Below are 23,218 nucleotides of genomic sequence, written 5' to 3' on the forward strand. Positions count from 1 at the left end.
AAATCTATTATTTACCAAAATATATTGATGATAATTGAATCAAATAGTGATGAATAATTTAAGGACTCAATTAAAAATACATTATTTTTAACACGAAATATGGATTCTTATACTTAACAAAAGAAAACTACCAATCAAACTATAATGTAAAGGTAAAGAACTATACTAAAAGTGCAAACTATTAACATTTATCATAAATTTTTTGAAACTTTGTATAAAAATATACATATATATAGGTGTAATAATAAATTTGAAATAGCTACTCCTATGGTTCGGTTTTTTTCGGTTTTCTCCTGATTAAAACCAAAACCAAACCAAATTTGATCGGTTTTTGAAATTCAAAACCAAAACCAAACCAAATCAAAAAGTATCGATTTTTTTAGTCGGTTTGGTTTGGTTTTCGGTTTGATTTGGTTTTTCGGTTTTTTATGAACACCCCTACAAGTAACCTTATAAACCAACAACTCAACACAATTATAATATGGAAAAGAAAGAAATGCCAACTTGGGGATAAAAAAAAAAATTCTTAAACTTAGGGAGGGGATCATTTGAAATATGATAAAAGTAAAGGGGAGGTTAATACAATTGACTCAAACTTGTAACTTAAAGACGAAAATTCCAGGAATATTGCGACTAAGCCCACCAAAATAAAAAGAAAAAACATCCTCCATCCTTTTTCTCTCTCTTCTTTTTTTTCTTCTCATTCGACAAGTACGAAGAAGAAGGAGAAGAAGAAAAGAGAATTTAGTGAGAGAAAGTTTAGAGAGAGAGTTGAACCCACAGTTTTCAGCTAAAACCACTGAGATGACAATTTCTAGGGTTTTGTGAATTTGATAAGAAATTTCAGAGGAAAGACGAAAACTGAACTCTGAGATGGAAATGCCAGGTAGACGATCGAATTATACTTTGTTGAGTCAAGTTCCCGACGATAATTTTCTTCCTCCGCCGTCGAAGTACGGAGGCGGCGGCGGAGCACAGTATTACGAGTCTCATTCTGGAGAGAAGAGTAATAAAGGCAAAGGAGTTGGTGATAATAGAGGATATGATTGGGATTTGATTGATCACCGAATGATGCAAGCGCCGACGACAAATCGGATCGGTGCGGCGGCACAGTTTCCAGGTTCGATTGGTTTACAGAGGCAATCGAGTGGGAGTAGCTTCGGTGAGAGTTCGATCTCCGGTGAGTATTACATGCCGTCGTCGCTTTCTAATGCTGAAGCATCGTTTGGATATCTCAATGACGGTGGCGGTGGCGGTGCTGAATTGAGGATGAAGCCGTTGGATGCTGCTAACTTGTGTGGCTCATCTTCTAAGAGTTGGGCACAGCAGACCGAGGAGAGTTACCAGCTGCAGTTAGCATTGGCTTTAAGGCTTTCTTCAGAAGCTACTTGTGCTGATGATCCCAATTTCTTGGATCCTGTGCCTGATGAATCCGCTTCCCGTGCGTCTGCTTCATCTGCTTCAGTCGAGACCGTTTGCCATCGATTCTGGGTATGGTTAAGGGTTATTCTTTTGTGTTTATTTTTTCCCCCATGTCTATATTTATTTGTATGTGTGCCTCTTTATGCTTTAGGAATGTGTTGAACAATTCGCATTGACAAAAAAACAAAGAATAGGTTTGGATACCAAATCTTTGAAATAGGCAATAGATTGGTGCTGAGGAGTGTTTGGTTTGGTATAAATGTAGGTGACGTAGATTAATAGCAAAAAGTGGAGGACAGGGTATTATGGTCGTGTTTAAGTGATACTTTGGAGTATTAAAGGTTGAATAATGTCTAGTGTCTAACTGTGGAGTAAGAGGACAATGGCTTCTGTCCAAAAATAAGGAGGGAAAGCCAATTTCCTGTTGTTAGAGAAAAAATTTCCCGGGGAAGACATTTTCACGATGTAAGGTGATATTCTCCTGGAAATCACTTTCCTTCATACCAACGCACAAAATTCGTAATGAATGTGTTTCTTCAAATGTAAGTGCACTTAAACAGTTGTCGAATATTAAAATTGTTGGATCCTTTTACAACTCCTATAAAGATGAGTAGCTTCTATAGTAGTACTGCATCCTGATATCTCTTGAATATGTCGAGACTAATGTGTCACGTAATGTGGAGTTCAAGAACGAAATTAATTGTTTAATCTCTCAGAGGTTGCCTAACATCTTAAGCTACTCCAGTAGTTTTGTAACGAGATATACAGTGGATACCAATCTTTTATTTTCCACAAAACATTGGAAGTTGTTCTTTTTCTGTGAATGACAGTCACCTTTCTCATTGTATAATGCAACATCAATCTGGAATGGATTCTTTTCAAATCGGCAGTGTGTATTCTGGTATTCTTTTATCATTATATAAGTACAGGTTAATCTGTTAAGTGTTTCATTCAAAATCTGGTTGACCGGCTATCTAATTCTTGATTGAAAAGGAAAACAAAGGTTGTTATCCACGTTAAGGTATGGTACACCCCTTAGACCCTTATATGGTTGTCTCTGCGCTCTTGATGCACCTGCAGCTTAAGTATGATTTGTAAGGAGATATGTTTACCTGAACTGACATGAATTTTTTACCCCAGACACATAACCTTACTGGAAACGATGATGCCTATTACTTTTAAATTTATATAAATAGATCAGCTTGTATAGGCACATAAAAGGTAATAAAATGTAAGGCCCTTTTACTGTTTTTGATACATCGTATGAATAATCAATGTGTGTGGTACAAACTACCGAGAAGATTCCCTTTATCAATCCAGTATGGAGGAGAATTTGTAAACTCTTGTCTAGAATATTCAAGACAAATTATGAGACTCATACTCGTTCTACATATAGTATGTGCATGATTGATGAAGATAACTCTAAGATCCAGTGTATCCAACCAATACAATGTAATATCAAAAAACAGTATTGTGATATGGGAATTACTTCATAATTTATGATCGCTCCATAAAACTAATTGAAAAGAGTGTTAAAGCAATAGTTGGAATTGTGTAAAGGAGGTCCAAAATAGAATAAGATTTATTTCTTTTGAGTTTGAATTTTAATTTAGTATGAAGTGGATCACCCGATACCCACCAAAGAAGATAAAAGGACTTCTACATTACACATTTTTCATAAGGTGTTAATGAGAGTCTTTTGTTTATTGATTAAAAAACATGTTTTTCATAATGTGTTAATGAAATCTTTTGCTTGCTGATTAAGACAAACACGTTGGTGGAAGTGGAGAAGAATTGTATCGCATGGATAAAAGTTTCTCTTTCGGAGAAGTGGATGAAGTTCTGGATAAGCGAAAAGGAATCGGCATTTGTTTCAGGATAAGAAGAGTAGAAGATATTTATAGAATATTATAGTGCGGCGTGATTGTTATTGCATCTAACATAAATATTCATTTTCTTTTTCGGGCATTGACTCCCTAGGTTGCCCATTGGGGAATTATTTTGTACAGTGAATTAGTTTAATTTTGATGACATACTTTTTAAGACTACCATTCTGATTACTTTTCTTTTTCCTAAACTTAGAAGTGCATGCTTCAAATCTTATTTACATTGATAGGTTGGCCTGGAAACGATGTCTGTGAGAATTCAGGGTGAAATGAAGTATAATCTAGAAAAAGTAAGAGTATTGAAGAAAACAGCTAGAAAGCAGCTCGGTGCCCTAGATAAATTTGCAAAGGATCTTGAAAGTTGCAATTTAAAACAATGTACTTTGTTTAGTATAAAGAAAACTGGAAGAACATAGTAGAAATGGGACAGAACCCATGTCGCGGATCACCAAATCCACTTCAAAAGTGTGATCTTTCATTCTATTCTTGGTTTTGTTTGTGCCCCAGGTTCTGAATGTCTATATCAGAAGATCCGCACATTGTTTCTAAAGTTCTTCCTAGAATTTTTTGTATTAGAAGTAAAACATCGTTCCCTTGGATGGAAGTAAAAAAATTATTCTCTTCTATTAATAAACTGGATAACATTTACCTCATATGTAAGATCGTTTCGACTCATGAAACTGGAATGAGAATCACCGTCCTACTTAAACATGGGGTAGGCTTCGATAGATCATATATTGTATAAACTCAAAAATAACAAATACATTAGAATGTTACTTGAAAATTTAACATAATACAATATTTATAAGAAAACATTTTAAAGAATCTTTTAGATTAAGTCGAGTTGTTTTTAGATTAAAATTGTTGCGGAATCTCTTGAGACGAGGTTAATTATTTGGAATGGAAGATCGCGTGTTTGATTTTAGCATTCCAAAATGATTTGTGTATCCTAATGATTACATCAATAAGGAGTTAGTGGGTTTAACAACCCCACTGCTACTTCAATTGGTTGTGTTCCCATCACTAGTTTAAAATTTGAATGTCTATTTTTAATTTGGCATGGAGTAGAAATTGTGGATTAGCACATATCAAGTGACATCATGTTGAGTTAGTAGTCGCCTTTTAACGTGGGAAATTAGGACGGAAGAAGAAGTGGAATTTAACAACTTGTTTAACTTACCTTTAAGGAGAGTGGAACGTCTAGTTTGGACAAAACATTGATGTGAGAGTAAAAATATGAATTATCACATATCAAGTAACTGCATGTTTAGTTTGTAGCTCCCTTTTACCCTTTGAAATGTAAGATGGGTGAAAGTGGGATTTAACAAATCGTTTAACTTCCTTTTAGGACGCTATAAGTGCTTTACTCAAATTGAATGCTCAAATTGGCGGCTCTATCAGAAAGATTGGAACGTGATGCAATCTCTTTCCTCGATTCTACATCAACAGAAGTCAAGACAAAATCCTGAAGAAAGAAAGAATATTAACTAGCGAAAACCAAATGTTGTTTGCCATCCTACATGTGTCAAAATTCTACTAACTATAGGCTTAGTACTTGACCGTGAATCTAGACAAAAATGTTGGTAACGTATAAATAAAAATAGTCGGTAGTATATTCTCAGGTGTCGTTGCAGTAAACAAATGTAATAACGAGGTGGAATCTGGGACATTGATGACTTGACATCTTAAATGACACGTAGGGAGGAGCTTCTTTACTTTATCAAAGCAAATATTTTTTGACGTGGGACTTGTAATGATAGAGAAAACATGTTAACCAGAGGTCTCGGCTTCGAATTCCAAGAATGGAGAAACTTCTAGTAGGGAGTGCTTCCCCTTTTATTGGCCCCCCTATATGAGGCGATTGAGATTAGTGGGGCCAGTGAGTTTCGAGTACCAGATGGTTATATGAAAGAAAAATGTAGACAAACATGCCTTTTTTATAACGATGGCGTACAATGCAATTTTCCGCACTTTGACTATTCTATCGGGTAATTGTTACCTCCAATCAACACAAGTATTGGGTACTTTTGCCACTCAAGGCTTAGGTAGATGAGAGAATTTCTATGTCCGCTAGGATTTGAACCCTAGTCTCCCATGATTTTCATCCTTCCTGATCTCGTACGACATTTCGATGGATGAACTTTAGGACACCCTTGGTTTAATGTGCCAAAATGCTTGGAAATATTACCTCAATGGTATTTCTTTCCTATATTCCAAATGCTGCGTATAGTGCCCAAGACAATTGTCGCTATTGGGCGGTGAAATGGATTTTGGAATATATTAAAAACTTTAGTGACATCTAGATCTCAGTTAGAGAAGAACATGTCATTTTGAGTTAGAATCTAAAATCATCGAGCAATGGATGCAGATGCATTGATTACGCCTTGTTTGTTAAGTTCTATAATAAATCTCATTAGCCGATTCTCGTGCATATTCCTAATATAAAGATCTATTTGCCAATACTAGACTTTTTAGATGGGAGAAAGCGGAGAAACAAATAGGGGAAATGAGGTGGGTATTTATTCAGAAGCCTCACAAGGAGCTCTCAGTGAGTTTAATTGGTCAAAAATTACCCGACTGTCTCATTTGGATCTTTTAATTTTGATATAAATTTGGTTTTCTCTGGAGTGTGATCTTTCTTGTATTTTGGACTGGAGATATGAATTGAAGCATGTAAATGAGGGAAAAGAAAAGGATGAGGAGAGGAGCGTTCTTGTTTCATGTACCCCCATTGATGAAGGTTCTCTACTTTTTAGTATACTGCTTGTATAGCGGAACTTTTTCCAACATTAGTGAAATTAGTTACCTTATCTTTTTTCTATCATGTACCCTTGTTCTTAGAAATATGATTGCTATGAGGCATATTAGGAAGACGAAGGGGGTAGAAGTTTTTTGTTCACACGTGTTAGTGTATTGTTTTCACAATGATATCTACGAAAAACTAGCGGTGACTGATTATTTGTCTTCTTTTCTTTTACAAATATACTTCTATAACTCATGCTGATAAAACAAGCACTAAAATAGTAGAGTGTATGGCATCCCATATATTCGGTTGAAGGGTATCTTTGCTTGAGTTTCTGAGTAGTGGAGATATTGGGAGATTAGTTATCTCAAAAACTTCCCCTGAGTCAAGGGTTTATCGGAAACAAACTCTCTACCTCCACAAGGTAAGGGTAAGGTCTGCGTACGCATTACCTTCCTAGACCCCACTTGTGGAATTATACTAGATTTGTTGTTGTTGTTGTTAGCTATCTCAAAACGGGGCGTTTATGGTTTTTCTGACCTTCGCCTTTGTTTTTCTTGAGAATTGCCATATCGGCTAAGATCTGCATGGATATTATGTTGCATGACTTTTACGTTGGTACAATTTCAAGCTCGGTAGAACTCTTTGGATTTTTACTTTCTTGATAAATATTCCTTAATACATATTTGGCCAGCCTCTCTATAAAAGTAGAATGTCAATCTGCTATGCAGTAGTGCTGAATGGAGCACTGTACTCATTTTGCAGTGATCTGGTTTGATTTTCAAATTGAAACATTTAGCGCAAAAATTGACCTGCGCATTGGCACTTTTAACAGACTCTCAGTATAACTTGTCTTTAGAATTTTACAGATTAGTCTTTTAGTATATACTGGTCATATCTTAAAGTCCTTTTACTGAAGAGGGTATAGAAGCACAGTTCTTTAATTGAGACTTTCATTTTAGGATAGGCTTAGAATTTTAGGACATTGGAGTCCCAAATTATGTTGGTGAAAAGAAAAAGACTTTCCTTCTTCTGAGCTGTGATTCATAGACGTTGTTAAATAGTCCAGTCTTCTTTGCTGTGTTGAGTGACATTTGTGTAGTTGTGATGGTTATATTGGATCAGAAATACTTGCTACTTCAAAATTCTCAATTACTTTCTTCAATGAGTCCTTCTTGGAAATATGCTTTCAGAATCAGCAGAAGATGCTGCCATGTTAAAGAGAGATAATTCCCCCAGAAATAGGAGCTTTTAACAGAATATAGTACTGTGGTTTTTGTGGAAAAGACACTAAATTTGAGGCTGAGCTGCTTAGGCTATCTTCAGAAGTTCTGTTTCGGAGAAGAGAGTTTTAGGTTTCTTGTATGTAAGATGTGAGCATTGGTAAACCCTCTCTTCCTGTACCAGTCCTTTTCTCTCATGTGTTTCTTGTTACTGTGCCAATAGGAATGACTTAATAACTATCTTCATTCGTGATTTTGTATCTTGTCATTCTCACCATTCAAGCAGAATTTACTCTGCTTATGGATTCTATTGTTTTTGTCATTTGTTTTGTGTTCTTATGATCTCTCTTTCTCTGATTGACACAATCATGCTTTCCAGACGTCCCAGGTTTTTTTTTGCTGAAAGCAATCTGCTATGAATCTTTGTTTTGTACTAGGTAAATGGATGCTTATCGTACTTTGACAAAGTGCCTGATGGATTTTACTTGATTCATGGGATGGATCCATACGTCTGGATTGTCTGCTCAGATCTGCAAGAAAGTGCCCGCATTCCATCTATTGAATCATTGAGGGCCGTTGATCCCTCTGTAGTACCATCACTTGAAGTGATTTTGATTGACCGGCGTAGCGATCCTAGCTTGAAGGAACTGCAGAATCGAATCCATAACCTCTCGCCTAGTTGCATCACAACAAAAGAGGTTGTTGATCAGCTCGCTAAGGTGGTCTGCAATCATATGGGGTGAGTGCCAGAAACTTCTTATTACAAACTCTGATGAAGTGACATTTTGTGTTTTTCCTTATTGTAATTAAGTTTTATTTGTTTTATAAGGGGCACAGCTTCTGCTGGAGAAGATGAGTTGGTTCCTATGTGGAAGGAGTGCAGTGATGACCTGAAGGATTGTCTAGGATCTGTCGTGCTTCCCATTGGTAGCCTGTCTGTTGGCCTTTGTAGGCATCGAGCTTTGCTATTTAAAGTATGTTCTAAATGTGATACATTGATACTAAGTTTGCTGTTTTAGAGTTTCAAGATCTACTTATGCAGGAATTTAAGGATCAATATCTGACTACTGGTGTTCTTTTAATTAAGTAAAAATAAAGAGAAAAGAAAAGGCATGTTTTTGCAAATTATTGTATTTTCTGTGTTCTTAGAGTAAATGTACATTCAATCAGGAGTATTTTGCTTTTGGTGGAACGGTGGAAGTTTGATGTTTTATCATGAATTTCACACGATCGTTGCAGGTGCTAGCTGACATCATTGATTTACCATGTCGAATTGCGAAAGGATGTAAATATTGTAATAGAGCTGATGCTTCCTCATGTCTAGTTCGATTTGGACTTGACAGGTACAAATCCAAGTTATAAATGATCTATATGGAATATATTTTTAGTTCATATTTGGCGAAAAGGGGAATGAGAAGTCCACTCTATTTTGAAAGCCATGTTTGTTTGAAAATTTAATCAATGATAGATAGGAATTGATGTTGCACTTTTCCTTGTTTTGAAAACCATATGCCTCATGTGTTTTATTTGTGATAATCAAATTTTACTTCCCTGCTCTAGTATTCATCTGGATAGTATGTGAAATTGATTTGGACTTTGATTGTGTTGGCTAAAATCTTTTACCTCGTACTCAGTGTGTAATATGGTCAACTTCTACATTTCTTGACCTTTCTGGTTTTTGCTTTCTTTGAAATGCGTAGAGCTGGTTTGTGTATAGAAATGAAACTTACAATACTAGGATTGGGAAAAATGACAATGATGATGTTTGTTATATTTTTGTGTGGTCTTTCTACAATCATGCTGCAATATATGTTTGTAATATCAATCATTGTATCTAGTTCTTGGCCTATGTTAGTACCAACTGAAGTTTCTCCTTGGACTTGTTAATAGCTGCCACTCCTAGTTTTGGCAAAACCATATTTAATTTGGGGTTTTACAGTACATACTACTACAACCTCGGTGCCAAAGAGAATGGTAGTGTTTGGAGTATGTGGGTCACTGCATTTGATATGAATTCAGATATGGATTTCTTTATGTTTTTTAAAGAAAAAAATACGCATCTTGAGACTGCATAAGAGTACTATATATGAAATATAGCTAAAATTGTTTTAAATTTGATTACATAAATAGTAGTCAAACAAAAAGTTGTTCGACTCCTATACATAGTAATGGTACCAGTCTTTTTGGATGAAAGGAGTATTTTGGAGTGACAATGATGTGGTTGATTATTGGTATGATGAGATGGGGATCTTAATATTTGAAAAAACAGATCCCATTGTTAATGTGACTGGAATTGTTTTACCTTATACATTCGTAATAATAATAGATTGTAAGGTTCGTGATTTGATTAGAGGTCCTATCTTATGCTCAGCCCTTAAATGTGGAGAAGAGTCAATCGTAAAAAACTAGGAGCAAGTATTGTGTAGCGAACAGCAGGATGTTATTTTTCTGTGCTTATTTTGACTGGGATTAAGCATGAAAAGATGGTAGTCTTTATCAAAATCTGGAAATGTTAGTTTTTCTGTACACAGCCAGATATATGCTATTGCTAGTAAGGTTAAGGAGGACATAGACATAGTCTTGATTGACATCTAGCTCTTCGCCATACAGGGAGTACCTGGTTGATTTGATTGGGAACCCTGGATGTTTATGTGAACCAGATTCCTCGCTCAATGGCCCATCTTCTATCTCAATTTCTTCACCATTGCGATTTCCGAGATTCAGAGAAGTTGAACCAACAACTGATTTCAGGTCACTTGCCAAACAGTATTTCTCAGATTGTCAATCGCTTAATCTTGTGTTCGAGGATCCTTCAGCAGGTGATCCTACAAATCTTACCTGCTTGCATGAACAGATACATCTTCGATGCTTATTTTGGTTGTTTCCCCGATGTTAAGCTTGACCTTTGCAATGACATGATGTGAGATGTTCAGTTTAACACAATTTATAATGGTTTTCTAGCATTAGATGTTCATGTCCCTTAGACCAGTCTTAAATCTTAACCCAATAATCAATAATTTAGGTTTTCTACCACTAAAAATTCTCTACATCTTTTAATGGCAAACAAATCCAAGGTATTCTGTATTTTGAGGATTCATTGAAATGAGTAGTTTAATACTGGCTGCCAAATTACACACCCCTCATCATTTATCGAGCTTGAGACCGGCTATGTGAAGGAGCTCAAATAGGCGGAGTTGTTTTAGAAGCTTATGAAGGGGAAAAAAGAGAAGTGTCTTTGCTTTTAGAAAGCCAAGCTGACCTCTTGTATGGTCGCTAAGACCTCCAGACTAGACCAGACCACACATCTGAACATTTGATGACCCACGATCTTCTTGGCACCTAATTGGTTTCATAAATTCTTCCGTTGACTATTTCTACGGTTTAGTGTATGTGACCAAAAGGCTCGACTCACATTGATGAAATTAAGATGTTGAGAGAGAATTCCGGAGTTTGTGGAAAGAATTGACCCAAAAAAGAAAACAGAATATTTCTGCGTTTTAAAAAATGTTATGGTATTTTCTCTTCTTTCACAAAACCAGACTTAATTTACTTAGAGAAGTTTATCAGTAGTGAATAGTCTCCCTGCCGTGAAGATGGGAATTTTTCTGATCTTAGTCACTTTTAGCATGTCTATATCTAGAGTCTTTCAGTTTCCTATGCAAATGAAGTACTATTTTCTTGACAAGCTAATTCCCTTGATTTGTACTCGACTTTTATAACCCACATGTTCTGCTTTAAGGTTTTTAATTAATATTATTTGTCACAGGAGCTGCTGTTGATGGAGATTCAGGACAAACTGACCGAAATAATATGGAGAGAAACAGTGTAGTCCCTAGTTCAAGTAACCGTGATGAAATTTCTCGGTTACCTGTCCCTCCAGTTGGGCATGGAGATACTAAACCGCTGATGGCATTATCAGACCCAAGAGGAAGAGGAAATGATATGAGATTTCTCGAGGGAGGAAGTCAACTTGTTCCTGCTAAACAAAGTAGAGACCTTGCCCTTGAAGTAGAAGAATTTGATATTCCCTGGGAAGATCTTGTTCTGAAGGAGAGGATTGGGGCAGGTAATCCCTGCCTGCTGTTTTTTATCTTCCTCTTCAATGTCGTGCTATGATCGTCTCATCACATGTTAGTAATAGTGGGATGCTGTAGTATCATAACTATAACTAACACAGTTTATTGTATTTCAGGGTCTTTTGGTACCGTTCACCGTGCTGATTGGAATGGCTCTGTAAGATATTTTCCTTTTAGTTCTGTGCTCTTGATGCTCGTCTTGGTTATATCTCTTAACTTATTGAGCACTTCGGTGAGGTATTTATTCAGTGTAATTTTTATAAATTATTTGGGCATTTGTTTATTTCTATTTTGCTTTTGGCCTGATCTGCCTCTTGAATAAATGTTGTTGTTCTCTCTCTCTCTCTCTCTCTCTCGCTTCTTTTTGGGTAGTAATTGCCATGTCAAATTTGAGATATACCTTTCTGAATTACTCTGTTTGCTTTGCTTTTATTCCTTCATAATTGCATGCTGATGGAAGCTTACACTTATTAGGATGTTGCTGTGAAGATTCTCATGGAACAAGATTTTCATGCGGAGCGATTCAAGGAATTTTTGCGGGAGGTAATCTAGGGATCTCCCAATCTCCTCAACAAATGACAAGAAAACTGGATGAAAGAGAAAAAAGGGTGTATGAAGATGAGAATGAGTGGATGTCAGTTTTATCATGTGTTTCCTCCAGACCAACTCCACTAATTTGGCTTACCTTTCATTTTTTTAGGTTGCAATTATGAAGCGGTTGCGACATCCAAATATTGTGCTTTTTATGGGTGCTGTCACTCAGCGACCAAACTTGTCCATAGTTACAGAATATTTATCAAGGTTTATCCTGGTAACTCCTCCAAATAATCAGACTTCTTCTTTTTCAGCTTAGCTGACAGTGCCAATGCCGCAATTGTATTACAGAGGTAGCTTATACAGACTTCTTCATAAACCTGGTGCTAGGGAGGTTTTGGATGAAAGGCGTCGGTTGTCTATGGCTTACGATGTGGTATGAATGCTTCCCTACTCTGCCACATTTTATTTATGATCGGGGGCTAATTTCGTAATATCATCTTGTGCAGGCAAAGGGGATGAATTATCTACATAAGCGCAATCCTCCCATTGTTCATAGAGATTTAAAATCTCCAAATCTTTTAGTGGACAAGAAATACACAGTGAAGGTGAAAAGTGCAATCTATCTTCTAAAAAAAAAAGATTTATCTTTTTCTATTGATACAGTTCTAGACTTGCGCTATCAGAGTTGTGCTCTTGGGGGGAGGGGGGGATGGAGGGAGAGACAGACAGGAAGAGAGGATGTCTAGTTTCAGAAACTTTTATAAGCATAAGCTATTGAAGAACAAAAAGCAAGTGTTGAAGGGGTAAAGCTTATGTCAGATTTCTCAGATAATGGAGAATTAACAATGTACTGATGCTGCGGAGAGGATTAAATTCCATAATATATATATATATATATATATATATATATATATATATTTGAGGATTGTACATTACGCTTCTGGTTTTGTAGGCATGTTTAGGTCCAGAAGTTTCTGTCATCTAAATGTACATTGACCATCTGGAACTGTGGTTGTTCAATGGCCATGTAGCTAGGATGCTGGTATTTGATCATCTGGCGCAATGCTAATGTGCTGGATGAGCATGTTGCAAGACATTAAGACTCTACGAGGAGGAAGGAATTTTAGTGTATTTTAGTTTACTATGGAGATAAGTGAGAACATGGGGAACTTCTAGTCTTAGAGAATCCATATGTGTGTCAATGAACCAATTATTGCATTCTCTTCTCCAGAATCTCTTATTCAACCAGTTTCTTTAGTTCACTAATGATTTGTATTAGATGTCTTTCCTCTTAGGTTAGGAGCATGTATTTGGGCTGTTCTTTGTGGCAAGTTGAACCCATCATGAACAAAATCTAAGATCTTGTTTATCTTATTTGTTTACAGCATGCACACAGGAAAACTTACTGTGATCTGATTGATATAGTGTTATTCTGATGTCAAGCAACAAAATAGAAATGAGATACATTTTTAATACATCTCATTGCTTAATGTCAGTGATCTGTTAGAAGCATCTGTTTTTCATAGCTTAGCAGCATGCATAGTGTAGTGTGATTGTCTCTTAGTTGTGTCTCTAATGCTTTATGATGACAACTCTCACTCAAAGTTGTTTATGATAAATACTTGTGTTTTGTTATGGTGTTTATTTTTGCATATTCTGTAAATCTTCTATTTATTGAAGCATGCTGCACGTCCCTACCCGTTTTATGTTTTCGTCAGGTCTGTGATTTTGGTCTTTCTCGTTTAAAAGCGAACACATTTCTCTCATCAAAGTCGGCTGCTGGGACTGTAAGTTCTTCATTCAGCATATGATTTGATTGTCTTTTGTTCATCTTTGGCACTTTGTTTCACCAATGAGAAAAAGGAGTTAATATTGTCTGGTTCTTCTTGTGATAGCCGGAATGGATGGCACCTGAAGTTCTTCGTGATGAACCATCAAATGAGAAATCTGATGTATATAGCTTTGGTGTCATTTTGTGGGAGCTCGCGACGTTGCAACAACCCTGGAGTAATTTGAACCCAGCACAGGTTTGCATTTCTAATCTTTAAGCCCTTTTGTCCACACAGGTATTTAAGGTAGAAAACCTGATGTTAGTGAATGCAATCCAGAGGAATAGCTGTGTATAGGTGAAAGAACCTAAAGCTATATATTGGGATGTGAAAATGAATTGTTGAAGTCGCTTACCGGGGATAGAAACATTCCAATAGTCATTTTATTCCTCTTATGTCAAATGGCTCATTCACGGGATATAGAACAGTGTATTTCCTGGAACAGCAGGACCTTTGTTTTGCAATACTTCATTTGGGTGTAGAGGCCACTCAATTTCTTGTAAGAGTTTGCTTAAGTCATTTTTGTTCCTTTTATGTCTTGTATGACTCATACCAGGTGATGGAGAATAATCCAATTTGCTTCAGCAATTGTCTGAAGAGTCATTTGTTCCTCATCTTATATACCTCTCCTCTCCATGTGGTTTTTGTAGAGAGTTAGTCATTCATTGGGTTGTGAGTGGAGATGTTATAGGGATGCTCTTTCTGTTTCGCTTTGGTTTTGATTTGTGTTCTGTATTTTAGTTTCTTGATAGCTACATGTTGTCAAAGACCTCTCTCTGCCAAAGTTACAGTCAAGTACGAAAAAAGTTGAGAAAAAAGGATGTGGATAAAACAGTATCCATTGCACGGAAGATAATTCTATTAGTGCTCTGTTTTGATTTCTTATATTTCACTTGTACTAAAAATCAGGTAGAGTGCTTGATTTTTTGTCTCGATAGCTGGGTGGCAACAACTTTCTGGTACCTTTGTTTGCAAGCATTGATTTTATGCTAGAAAGAGAACTTGGATCTGCTGATTATTTGCAACATTCCTTGGCACTTGCATTGCATCTTAGTTATATGTTAATGTGGAACATATGCATTGCTGTTTTAATTGGTATGTTCATCTTTAAGAAATTGGGCAAGATGCACCGTCTATCCATTCTTGTGATTGCTGTATTGGTGTAATGCATCTGAACCTGTAGGTTGTAGCAGCTGTCGGCTTTAAGGGGAAAAGACTCGAAATTCCGCGTGACTTGAATCCTCAAGTGGCAAGCATTATTGAGGCTTGCTGGGCCAAGTATGTTGCTTATATTCTTCCATAGTTCAATCACATTGACTTTTCGTTTGCTTTGATGTGCTCTTGAAGTTACTTCTGATAATATTGCAGAGAACCATGGAAACGTCCCTCCTTTTCTGTAATCATGGATATGCTGAGACCACTAATTAAACCTCCCGTAACACCTCCTCAACCAGGTCGTACAGACATGCAGTTGCTTACGTGAATGCGTGTATTAAATGTATGATTTCTGCACATATTTGGCATTCTTTGTTAGTCACCTTTCAGGGAGGAACAGTGCTTCAGTTACTTCAGGTTCGATAATCCTAAAATCTATCTCTTCTTTTTTTCCCCACGAAATCTCTCTCTTCATTCTGCTAAATTTTGCATTTCCCTTGGTGTGTTACTCAATTTTAAGTCAGGTGCAAATCTGCCATTAGTTTCCACAATAGCACTAGAATATTTCGTTTGAATGTAACCTTCTTGCGATGAGGTTTCTTGGGTTAATGGGATCCTCTGAAGTCTGTTGGTGCATTTGAGGTTCTACTTAGTAGATAGGATTGGGCATACAGTTAGACTGGACTGGACACGGCATCAATAGCACCAAATTACTCCCTCCGTTCACTTTTACTTGTCCACTATGGACTTTGCACTCCTCTTAAGAAATAATAAATGAAGTGGATAATTTACCATGATACCCATATTAATTGATGCGTATTTTTAATGAATTTGAGAAAATGATTTGAAATAAGTAATTAATACTGTGGGTATAACCAAAAAAAAAAAAAAAAATCTTGTCTTGATATGCTAAAAATGACAAGTAAAAGTGAAAATCTATTTTTAGAATATTGGACAAGTAAAAGTGAACGGAGGGAGTATTTTGAGTTCCAGTCTTAGCAAGTTAAGTATTGGTGATCATAGCTACTATCCGCCTTCACCTTGGGAGATGTGAGGGGTTCACCTCTCATCTTTCTTTGCTGTTTCTTTTGATCGTATATGACTATGCATTTGTAACCATTGCTAGGGATGAAGTGTACATTAACAACTTTCTGCTGTATAGAGTGCTGAAGTTTGATATCAATGTGCTGTTTGCAGGCGTCTGTTCTGTACATATTCGTTCAGAATGTCTTTGTAGAGCCCGTAATTTTTTTCACAAATTCAAGCAGCCATTTCTCTGAGAATACCATTTGCAATTGGCTTGTACACTTCCTCCTGGAACATTTGTTTAGCCATGTGATTTTGTTAAAGCCAGCAATAACAGTTCTTTAATTTCTGTCCAGAAATGATTTTGTATGTATAAGAATTATAACGGGAATTTGTATTATAGGAAAGCACACTTCGATGTACTTATTTTTGAGTTAGCGTACATGCAATTTCTGCCTCAGATGTTTCCTAATAGAGAAATAGTGTCTACAATCTCTAGATCCATTATTGCTCAAACATAAGGGTTAGTGTTCTGTCGATGAGAGCTAGCTTAACAATGTGAATTCCTAATGATTACTTAGATCTAGTTTTGGACGTTATTAAAACAAAATGGGGTATTATCACTTTTAGCCCGCGCCAGAAATTATTTATATCTGGTAGCCAAAAAAGTGTATATAAAATTCAGAATGTATATGTATATAAAAAAATATATAAATTTTTTATATATTTTTTCAGCTATCATTTTTACCGCGACTATACGTGTCATTTTTCCAAACAAAAGATGACAAACTTTTCTCTAGAGAATTGGCAAAATACATACTTTACCCATTGACCTTATATTCAAATCCCTCTTACACACCTGTTAAACACGGGAATAGTATTACACACTAAAACTTTTAAAAGTGTGTCAATTACACACCTCTTTTGCCATGTGTCACACGCGTGTATTACACATAAAAGAGGCGCGTGAAAACTACAAAATTCATCTGAAATTAAATTTTTTATTTTATTTTTCCCTTTTTTAACTATTTTGTTTACAAATTAAAGAAAAAAAAATATAACCCATGTCTTCTTCCCCAACCCACACCCCAGCGATTCCCTACCCCCCCCCCCCCCCCCCCATTTCGTCTTCTTCCCCAACCTCCATACTAATTTTGTATACCCCTCATATTTCGTCTCTTCAACCCCCATGACTAAGAAGAAAAAGGAAAGAGGAGTTATTGGGTCTTGTAAAAATCACCATTATTGATCTTTTGAAAAAGCTTGAAAATTTAATTGGGTCTTGTTGATTTTGGTGTTCCATGACCTAGAAAATTAGTTTGAATTCGTGATTATTGTTGCATAAAAATTTACTTAGTGGATTAATTTTGATATAATTCAAAAAACACCATTAACAAGTTTGAAGCTTTGGGTTTGAGCTTGATTTTTAAATTTCAATAAGGATTTGTGATGGATGTTAAAACTTGTTAAAAATCGGTAAAAGAGTTGAATCTATAGTTGAGGAAGAAGGTGCTTATAGTGGAAGGGTTGGTGGTAGGATAGTGGTGGTGGAGAAGATGATGGGGTTGGGGAGATGAGGAGGGGGTGGGTTTTTTTCTGTATTTTTTTCTTTGGGAAGATGAGGAGTGGGGTTGGGGGTAGAGGTTTTTTTTCAGTTTTTTCTTTTTTTTTAACCATTTATGACACGTGTCAGACGCTGATTGGCGCGTGTAATAGCAGTCTTTAAGCACATGTGGTCAAACACCGAAGTGGTGTGTAATTGACACACCGTTAAAAGTTTTGGTGTGTAATATTATTCCCGTCTTTAACAGGTATGTAAGAGAGATTTGAGGACAAGGTCGATGGGTAAAGTATGTATTCTGCCCTAGAGAATTTGACCAACCTTTTGGATGATAGCATTATTCTTAAACCTTTGGAACACCCGAAATGTATCTAGTGAAGACATTCTTTAGCTTCCTAACAACTCGAGCATTAAGAAGACAGGCAGAATGTATCTCCTTTTTCTTTTTTCCTTCTACCCCTCTCTCATTGACTTGAATGTATTGTTATGTACCTGAGTAACTTCGTGTAAGAAAATTGGGTTTGGTTACTCAAAACAACTAATAGTCCTATTTGACCAAGCTATAAAAATCAGCTTATTATGAAAAGTGTTTTTCTCAGAAGTACTTTCGGTGAGAAGTAATTTGTGTTTGGCTAATTAATTAAAAATTATTTCTGAGCAGCAATTAGTGTTTGACCAAAGCTTTTAAAAACTGATTCTAAGTGTATTTTTCTCAAAAGTGATTTTTGAGAGAAGCTACTTTTTTCTGTTTTTCCAAAACCGCTTCTGCTTCTCTTCAAAAGCACTTTTTTTCTTCCAAAAGCTTGGCCAAATACTTCAACTTCGAAAAAAAAGCATTTTTTTTGGGAAAAAAAAATATGCTTCCAGGAGTGGAGAAGCTTGGCCAGACAGGCTATTAGTTTGGTCAATTTGTCTAAGAAAAATTGGTTTGGTTACTCAAAACGTTATATTCTGGAAGGTTTCTATAATATTTATGCGCAAAAGTGACAATGTGTCATCGAGATAAACTTTATTAGAGCTCAAAATGGTTAACCAGAAAAATGACACTTGGCATTTTAAGTGGCAACTTTCGATAATATATAATTGGAAAACAAAATAAAATAAACTCATTATTTTTCTTTTCCAAATCCTACGACGCATCTTCCGTTGACGCCTTGAGAAAGGTGTGAGGTGTGGAGGTCAAGAATTATGGTAATAGGTTAGATGGTCTAGTGAATGGAAGGATAGATTTCACTCTCACCTTACAGAGACAGGCTATAATTGTAATTGTGTATCAAAAAAATATATAAGGAATTTGATTCACAAAGTTGAAAAGAGTAAGTAATAACTAATAAAAATATTGAAACATAAGCTAAATACAAGAAAAGATCAGAAGAGATGCGTCCGCCCCCTATATATTTGATACCGTCTCCTAGAATGAAACTAATAACCCCAACCCTAGATTGTTCATACCGGTAGTATTAGTGCATACTCTTGCATTCTCTTGGTATTTAGGTTTCTATGACCATCTGCTTTTACATGGATTCTCGTTGTGGTCTCTTCTTGTCTTTCTTTTTATTAATTTGGTGCTTATGCTTTCCTGAGCCGAGGGTCTATTGGAAACAACCTATCTATCTTCACAAGGTAGGAGTAAGGGCTGTGTACACACTACCCTCACCAGAACCCACTATTTGGGATTATACTGGGTATGTTGTTATTGTCGTCGTCCTAGCCATGTCTTACAGAATGTCCAAAAAGTTAGATGTGTGTGCTGCAATCAGATTGCTCCTGGGAACATCCTATACAATTAGGAAGATACAAATAAGATAATGGGAAATCAAATCATTTAGCAGGATTTATTAGCAGTTTTTTTATGCATCATTGCTTACCTAAGGCAGAGACTCCACAAAGCAAGCTGCTTGGCTGAGGGTATAAGATCCAAGCAACAGCAAAAGAACTTAAACAAAGAAGACACATTATTAAGGAATCAAATCAAATATAGAACAGATAATAGTATGTAAGCTATAAGGCATGAAACACTTCTAAAATCCCTCTACCAGTCAACTCATTTGCTCTCATCCCTCCTTAGACCTTCCAAATCTTTCCCAACTGTCTCTAATATCAACGATTTCATCAAATTATGTATCTGATCCTACCTGACTTGGAAGGAATTCTCAGTCGCAACCTTAAAAAAACTACAACCTTCTTCCCTTGGTTGATGGTTCAAAATCTTGTCCGCCTTCTACACATCATGAATACCATTTATGGATCCAGTGACTAAGTTGGATAAAATGCCACCTTTTGGCCATCAGTTCTTGATTCTCTCCTAAATTTTGCAAGCAAAAATTCTAAAGAAGCATGTGATACCTCAACCTCTCTTTATCTAGATCAAATGGTTTGTTAAACTACCTAAGATAGTATCTTGAACACAGTCCCTGAAGTGTTTTTTAGTAGGTTCTGGTTGGAAAATGGGAAGTAAGTCTAAAGGAGATATGCTAATTCACCTTCCCAATTTCTCGTTCACACTCAGATAAAGAGAAACTTCAGAACAGCCGGGCTTGGTGAGCTAAAATACAGAAAGCTAATACTCTACTAATGCAAGTAACATTCAAGAACTGCACACCATGTCTGTTTATAATCAGCTTCATGTCAAAGAATTCTGGTAAAATAACACTATTCATCAAGCAATCATAATCATATAAGTCACCACAAGGTCCCCATACCTGGATTAAAAATCTTGAGCGAGCAATGTCATTCCGGTCCAGGATTCTCAGAAGAAACCCCATACTCGCCTCCAGTGCTGCAAACCTGCACATTTCACAACTTCAAAGAATAGATGTTAGCAGGAAATATCTGCAGATTATGCCTTCAAATCTTTACAGTTAAGCACCATTAGCAGTGAAAATTGCAGACCAGGAGGAGGGGAATATAGAAGAAAAGAATCAGTGGAAAGTAATTATGCACTAAAAAATTTATAATCAATCATTCAGTATTATATCCCATCAACTAAACTATGGCTAGTATCGAAAACGCACACTGAAGGAAGGGTACTCTTCCTAAAAACTATCATTCTTCGGCAGCCCAAAAGGAGACTCATCATTTGGCCACTTATCGACACCAGAACTTCCAGCTTCCTGCAAGGGATCTATATCCCACAACACATCTGGCAAACCAGCGCTAACTCCAAAGTCTGGGACATCATAGTTGCTAAGACTACCCCATAACTCAGTGCCAGTACTTGACATACTGGCTTCAAAACCCATGCTCCATACTTCCTGTTCTTTCACCATACTTTCAATACCTGGTGAGGAAAATCCTAAGATGTTCTTCTCCTTTTCCAACTCTTCCGGGAAAGAGACAAAACACTCAGGCATGACTTCTAATTGAGGGCTAGCTACATTCTTCCCCTCAAAATAACAGTCTTCGGGGTTAAAGTTCGAAGCTCCTTCTATAACCCGTTCTTGATTTTTTAAAAGCATTGCTTCTGCACCAAAGCCAGTTTCAGGTAGTTGTTGATCCACAACCGGATTGAAGTCCGGGTTCTCAAAGGATGTAACAAGGTCTTGAAAATCAGGCCTGTACTTGACTATCTGCCCTTCAATGGAAGACTCCGGTCTATCCTGATTGTGTGGCTGATGTTTAACGAATTTCCTCATTGTTCTTGGAGAAGTAATTTTTTCTTGTTCCTTCATCTGCCGAAGACGAGCCAAGAATGCGGGATTCTGAAACACCTTGGCCAAGAATGAAACCATCTGTTTCTGTCTCAGTTCTGCAGCCTGAAGCTTCTCATTAACAGCCTCCATTTGTTGGACCGTTCCACGCTGCTGCTGCTGCAATTCAACGACATCCTGCATCATCGAACTCTTCTCCTTCCTCAGTTTCTCTATCTCATCCATTGTACCTTTCCCTGCTTCAGCAGATGAACTCCCCGTCTGATGCGACTGAGGTGATCTTCGCCTCTGTATGTTCTTCAACAAATGCCTTTTTCCTCTCAAGAACCCTTCATTCGCAAACTCCCACCTGTCAGCATCAACTTTGCGAAAACCCTGGACAAAATTGCCCCAAAAAATTATTTAAAAACTGAATAATAGAACCCAACATGCCTACAACATGAGAATACATTCATTATTCATATAACACAATGAAAACTTTATACAAAACCAGATGTTAGCTGTCAAATTTTCATGAGTTCCAGAAGCTGCATTACACTAGAAATACACAATCAGTACATCTTTTGCAGTAAAAACCGTACATATATATAAACTATAGAAAGCTTAAACAAGCTGTTTAATCAAAACCTCAGAAATTCTACCTGCAGAATTTGATGAACCTCCCAAATTCAGCAGATTAATGCAGAGAGATGCTCTCAGCATCTTAGCTTTATCTACAAGCCCAAACCACGAACAGCGCAACCTTTATCATTTTCCTTAATATCCACCAAAAGTTTCAAAGACATCCATTTACAGAGTACCAAAACTAATAAACTATTATGAAAAGTCGTTTCTCTGAAGTTATTTACAACTGTAGCACTACTAATTACAACACAAGAAAGAACTATTTACATTTACATCGTCATTGTTACAAATTATTACAACAGCAGCAACAACTACGTCTCAGTCCCGAACAAGTTGGGGTCGTCTACATGAATGTTCACAGACCGTGTTATTCCATAACAACAGCAACATAAAATATACACTAAAAATTTACAGAAAGTGAGAAGAACAAAAAAACAAAGATACATGAAAATCTCCAACAACAATTACATACAAGGTAAAAGAATTAACAAAAAAAAGGATGCAAGAGTTAAAAGAACTAGAACTAGAGTAGTAACACATGAGCCAAATATTCTTGGCTTTGTGCTAAGGTGATACCCACATAAGTATTAAGCTGTCTCACAAAGCTGGAGAAATTGTTGTGCTTGAAATTTTTGGGAAGAATCATTCTAGAAAACTCCACTGGGTCCCACACTACAAAGCTTTCTCCTTTACTACCCCAAGAAATGATCAAATCCAATGAAGAGTCATCAACTAAATCAAAAGTCTTTGACAAAAATGGTGGAATTTGTGTCCCATGTAAACACTCCATAGGCTGCACCACACCTAATCCTTCCTCCCCAGCTGAAAAAGATTCAAGATTGATAAAAGGAGAAGTTGGGGGCTCAGAATACACAGCAAATTCAGGGTCCATAGTAATACTGTGTGGTGGCAGTGTATCAGATTCTGACCCAGGAGGTTGAGAAATTGGGTTTTTATCAAAAGGGTTCATATGATTTTTTTTCACAACAATATAAAGATTGAATTTTTATGGATCAAAGAGAGGGAATTTCCAAAAGGGTGTTTGATAAAATGAAGAACGGTGAAAAAAAATGGGGTTTAAGAGAGGTTTATATAAGTAACGCCGAGATAGAAATAAAGAAATATCTGAAAGCAGCAGCTGTGTAAAGTCGGTGGAGTTTTTCATAATTCTCTTGTATTGTATGGTTGTCTGAAAATGAAAAAGATTTGAGGAACCGACACAGTTATTTCTTATGTTGTGGAGGAGGAAGAAGAGGAGAAAGAGCAGGTGGGTCCGGTTTAAGCAAAGAAAATAACTAAAGAAGCAGATATTTTTGTGAAAAAGTTTGAAATTTTTTGGAATAATTTGAAGAGGGAAAATTTTATTTTGTATCTCATACAACTTACACTAGTTATATGAGATAATTTTTTGTCTCACAGTTTTGTGGACCCAGAATTCTATGGACCCAGCAGTGTAAGATTGGGGTCCACAATTTTATAAGATAAA

The 23,218-nt window shown here is 36.5% G+C and overlaps 2 protein-coding genes across 3 annotated transcripts; one reads left to right on the forward strand and one right to left on the reverse strand.

Annotated features, from left to right (window-relative positions):
* On the forward strand, positions 696–16,357 carry LOC109229732 (serine/threonine-protein kinase CTR1). The gene is made up of 16 exons (XM_019395274.1): positions 696–1,491; positions 7,712–8,013; positions 8,104–8,248; positions 8,514–8,617; positions 9,885–10,093; positions 11,041–11,340; positions 11,467–11,507; positions 11,825–11,893; positions 12,051–12,151; positions 12,236–12,320; positions 12,394–12,492; positions 13,606–13,674; positions 13,783–13,914; positions 14,900–14,994; positions 15,085–15,288; positions 16,069–16,357. Exons 1-15 carry the CDS (start codon positions 874–876, stop codon positions 15,197–15,199), a joined length of 2,484 nt encoding a protein of 827 aa, XP_019250819.1. The 5' UTR covers positions 696–873; the 3' UTR covers positions 15,200–15,288; positions 16,069–16,357.
* Positions 20,384–23,006, reverse strand: LOC109229733 (heat stress transcription factor A-3). 2 transcript variants are annotated; one of them, XM_019395275.1, is made up of 2 exons: positions 22,313–22,972; positions 20,384–21,483 (listed from the first exon to the last, which is right to left on the reverse strand). In XM_019395275.1, exons 1-2 carry the CDS (start codon positions 22,700–22,702, stop codon positions 20,494–20,496), a joined length of 1,380 nt encoding a protein of 459 aa, XP_019250820.1. In that variant the 5' UTR covers positions 22,703–22,972; the 3' UTR covers positions 20,384–20,493. The 2 variants fall into 2 exon arrangements, 1 of the variants encoding a protein (XP_019250820.1); XR_002068600.1 differs by having other exon boundaries at positions 21,393–21,483; positions 21,750–23,006.

Source organism: Nicotiana attenuata, chromosome 7, assembly GCF_001879085.1.
Source record: "Nicotiana attenuata strain UT chromosome 7, NIATTr2, whole genome shotgun sequence".
In the NCBI taxonomy this organism is placed as follows: domain Eukaryota; kingdom Viridiplantae; phylum Streptophyta; class Magnoliopsida; order Solanales; family Solanaceae; genus Nicotiana; species Nicotiana attenuata.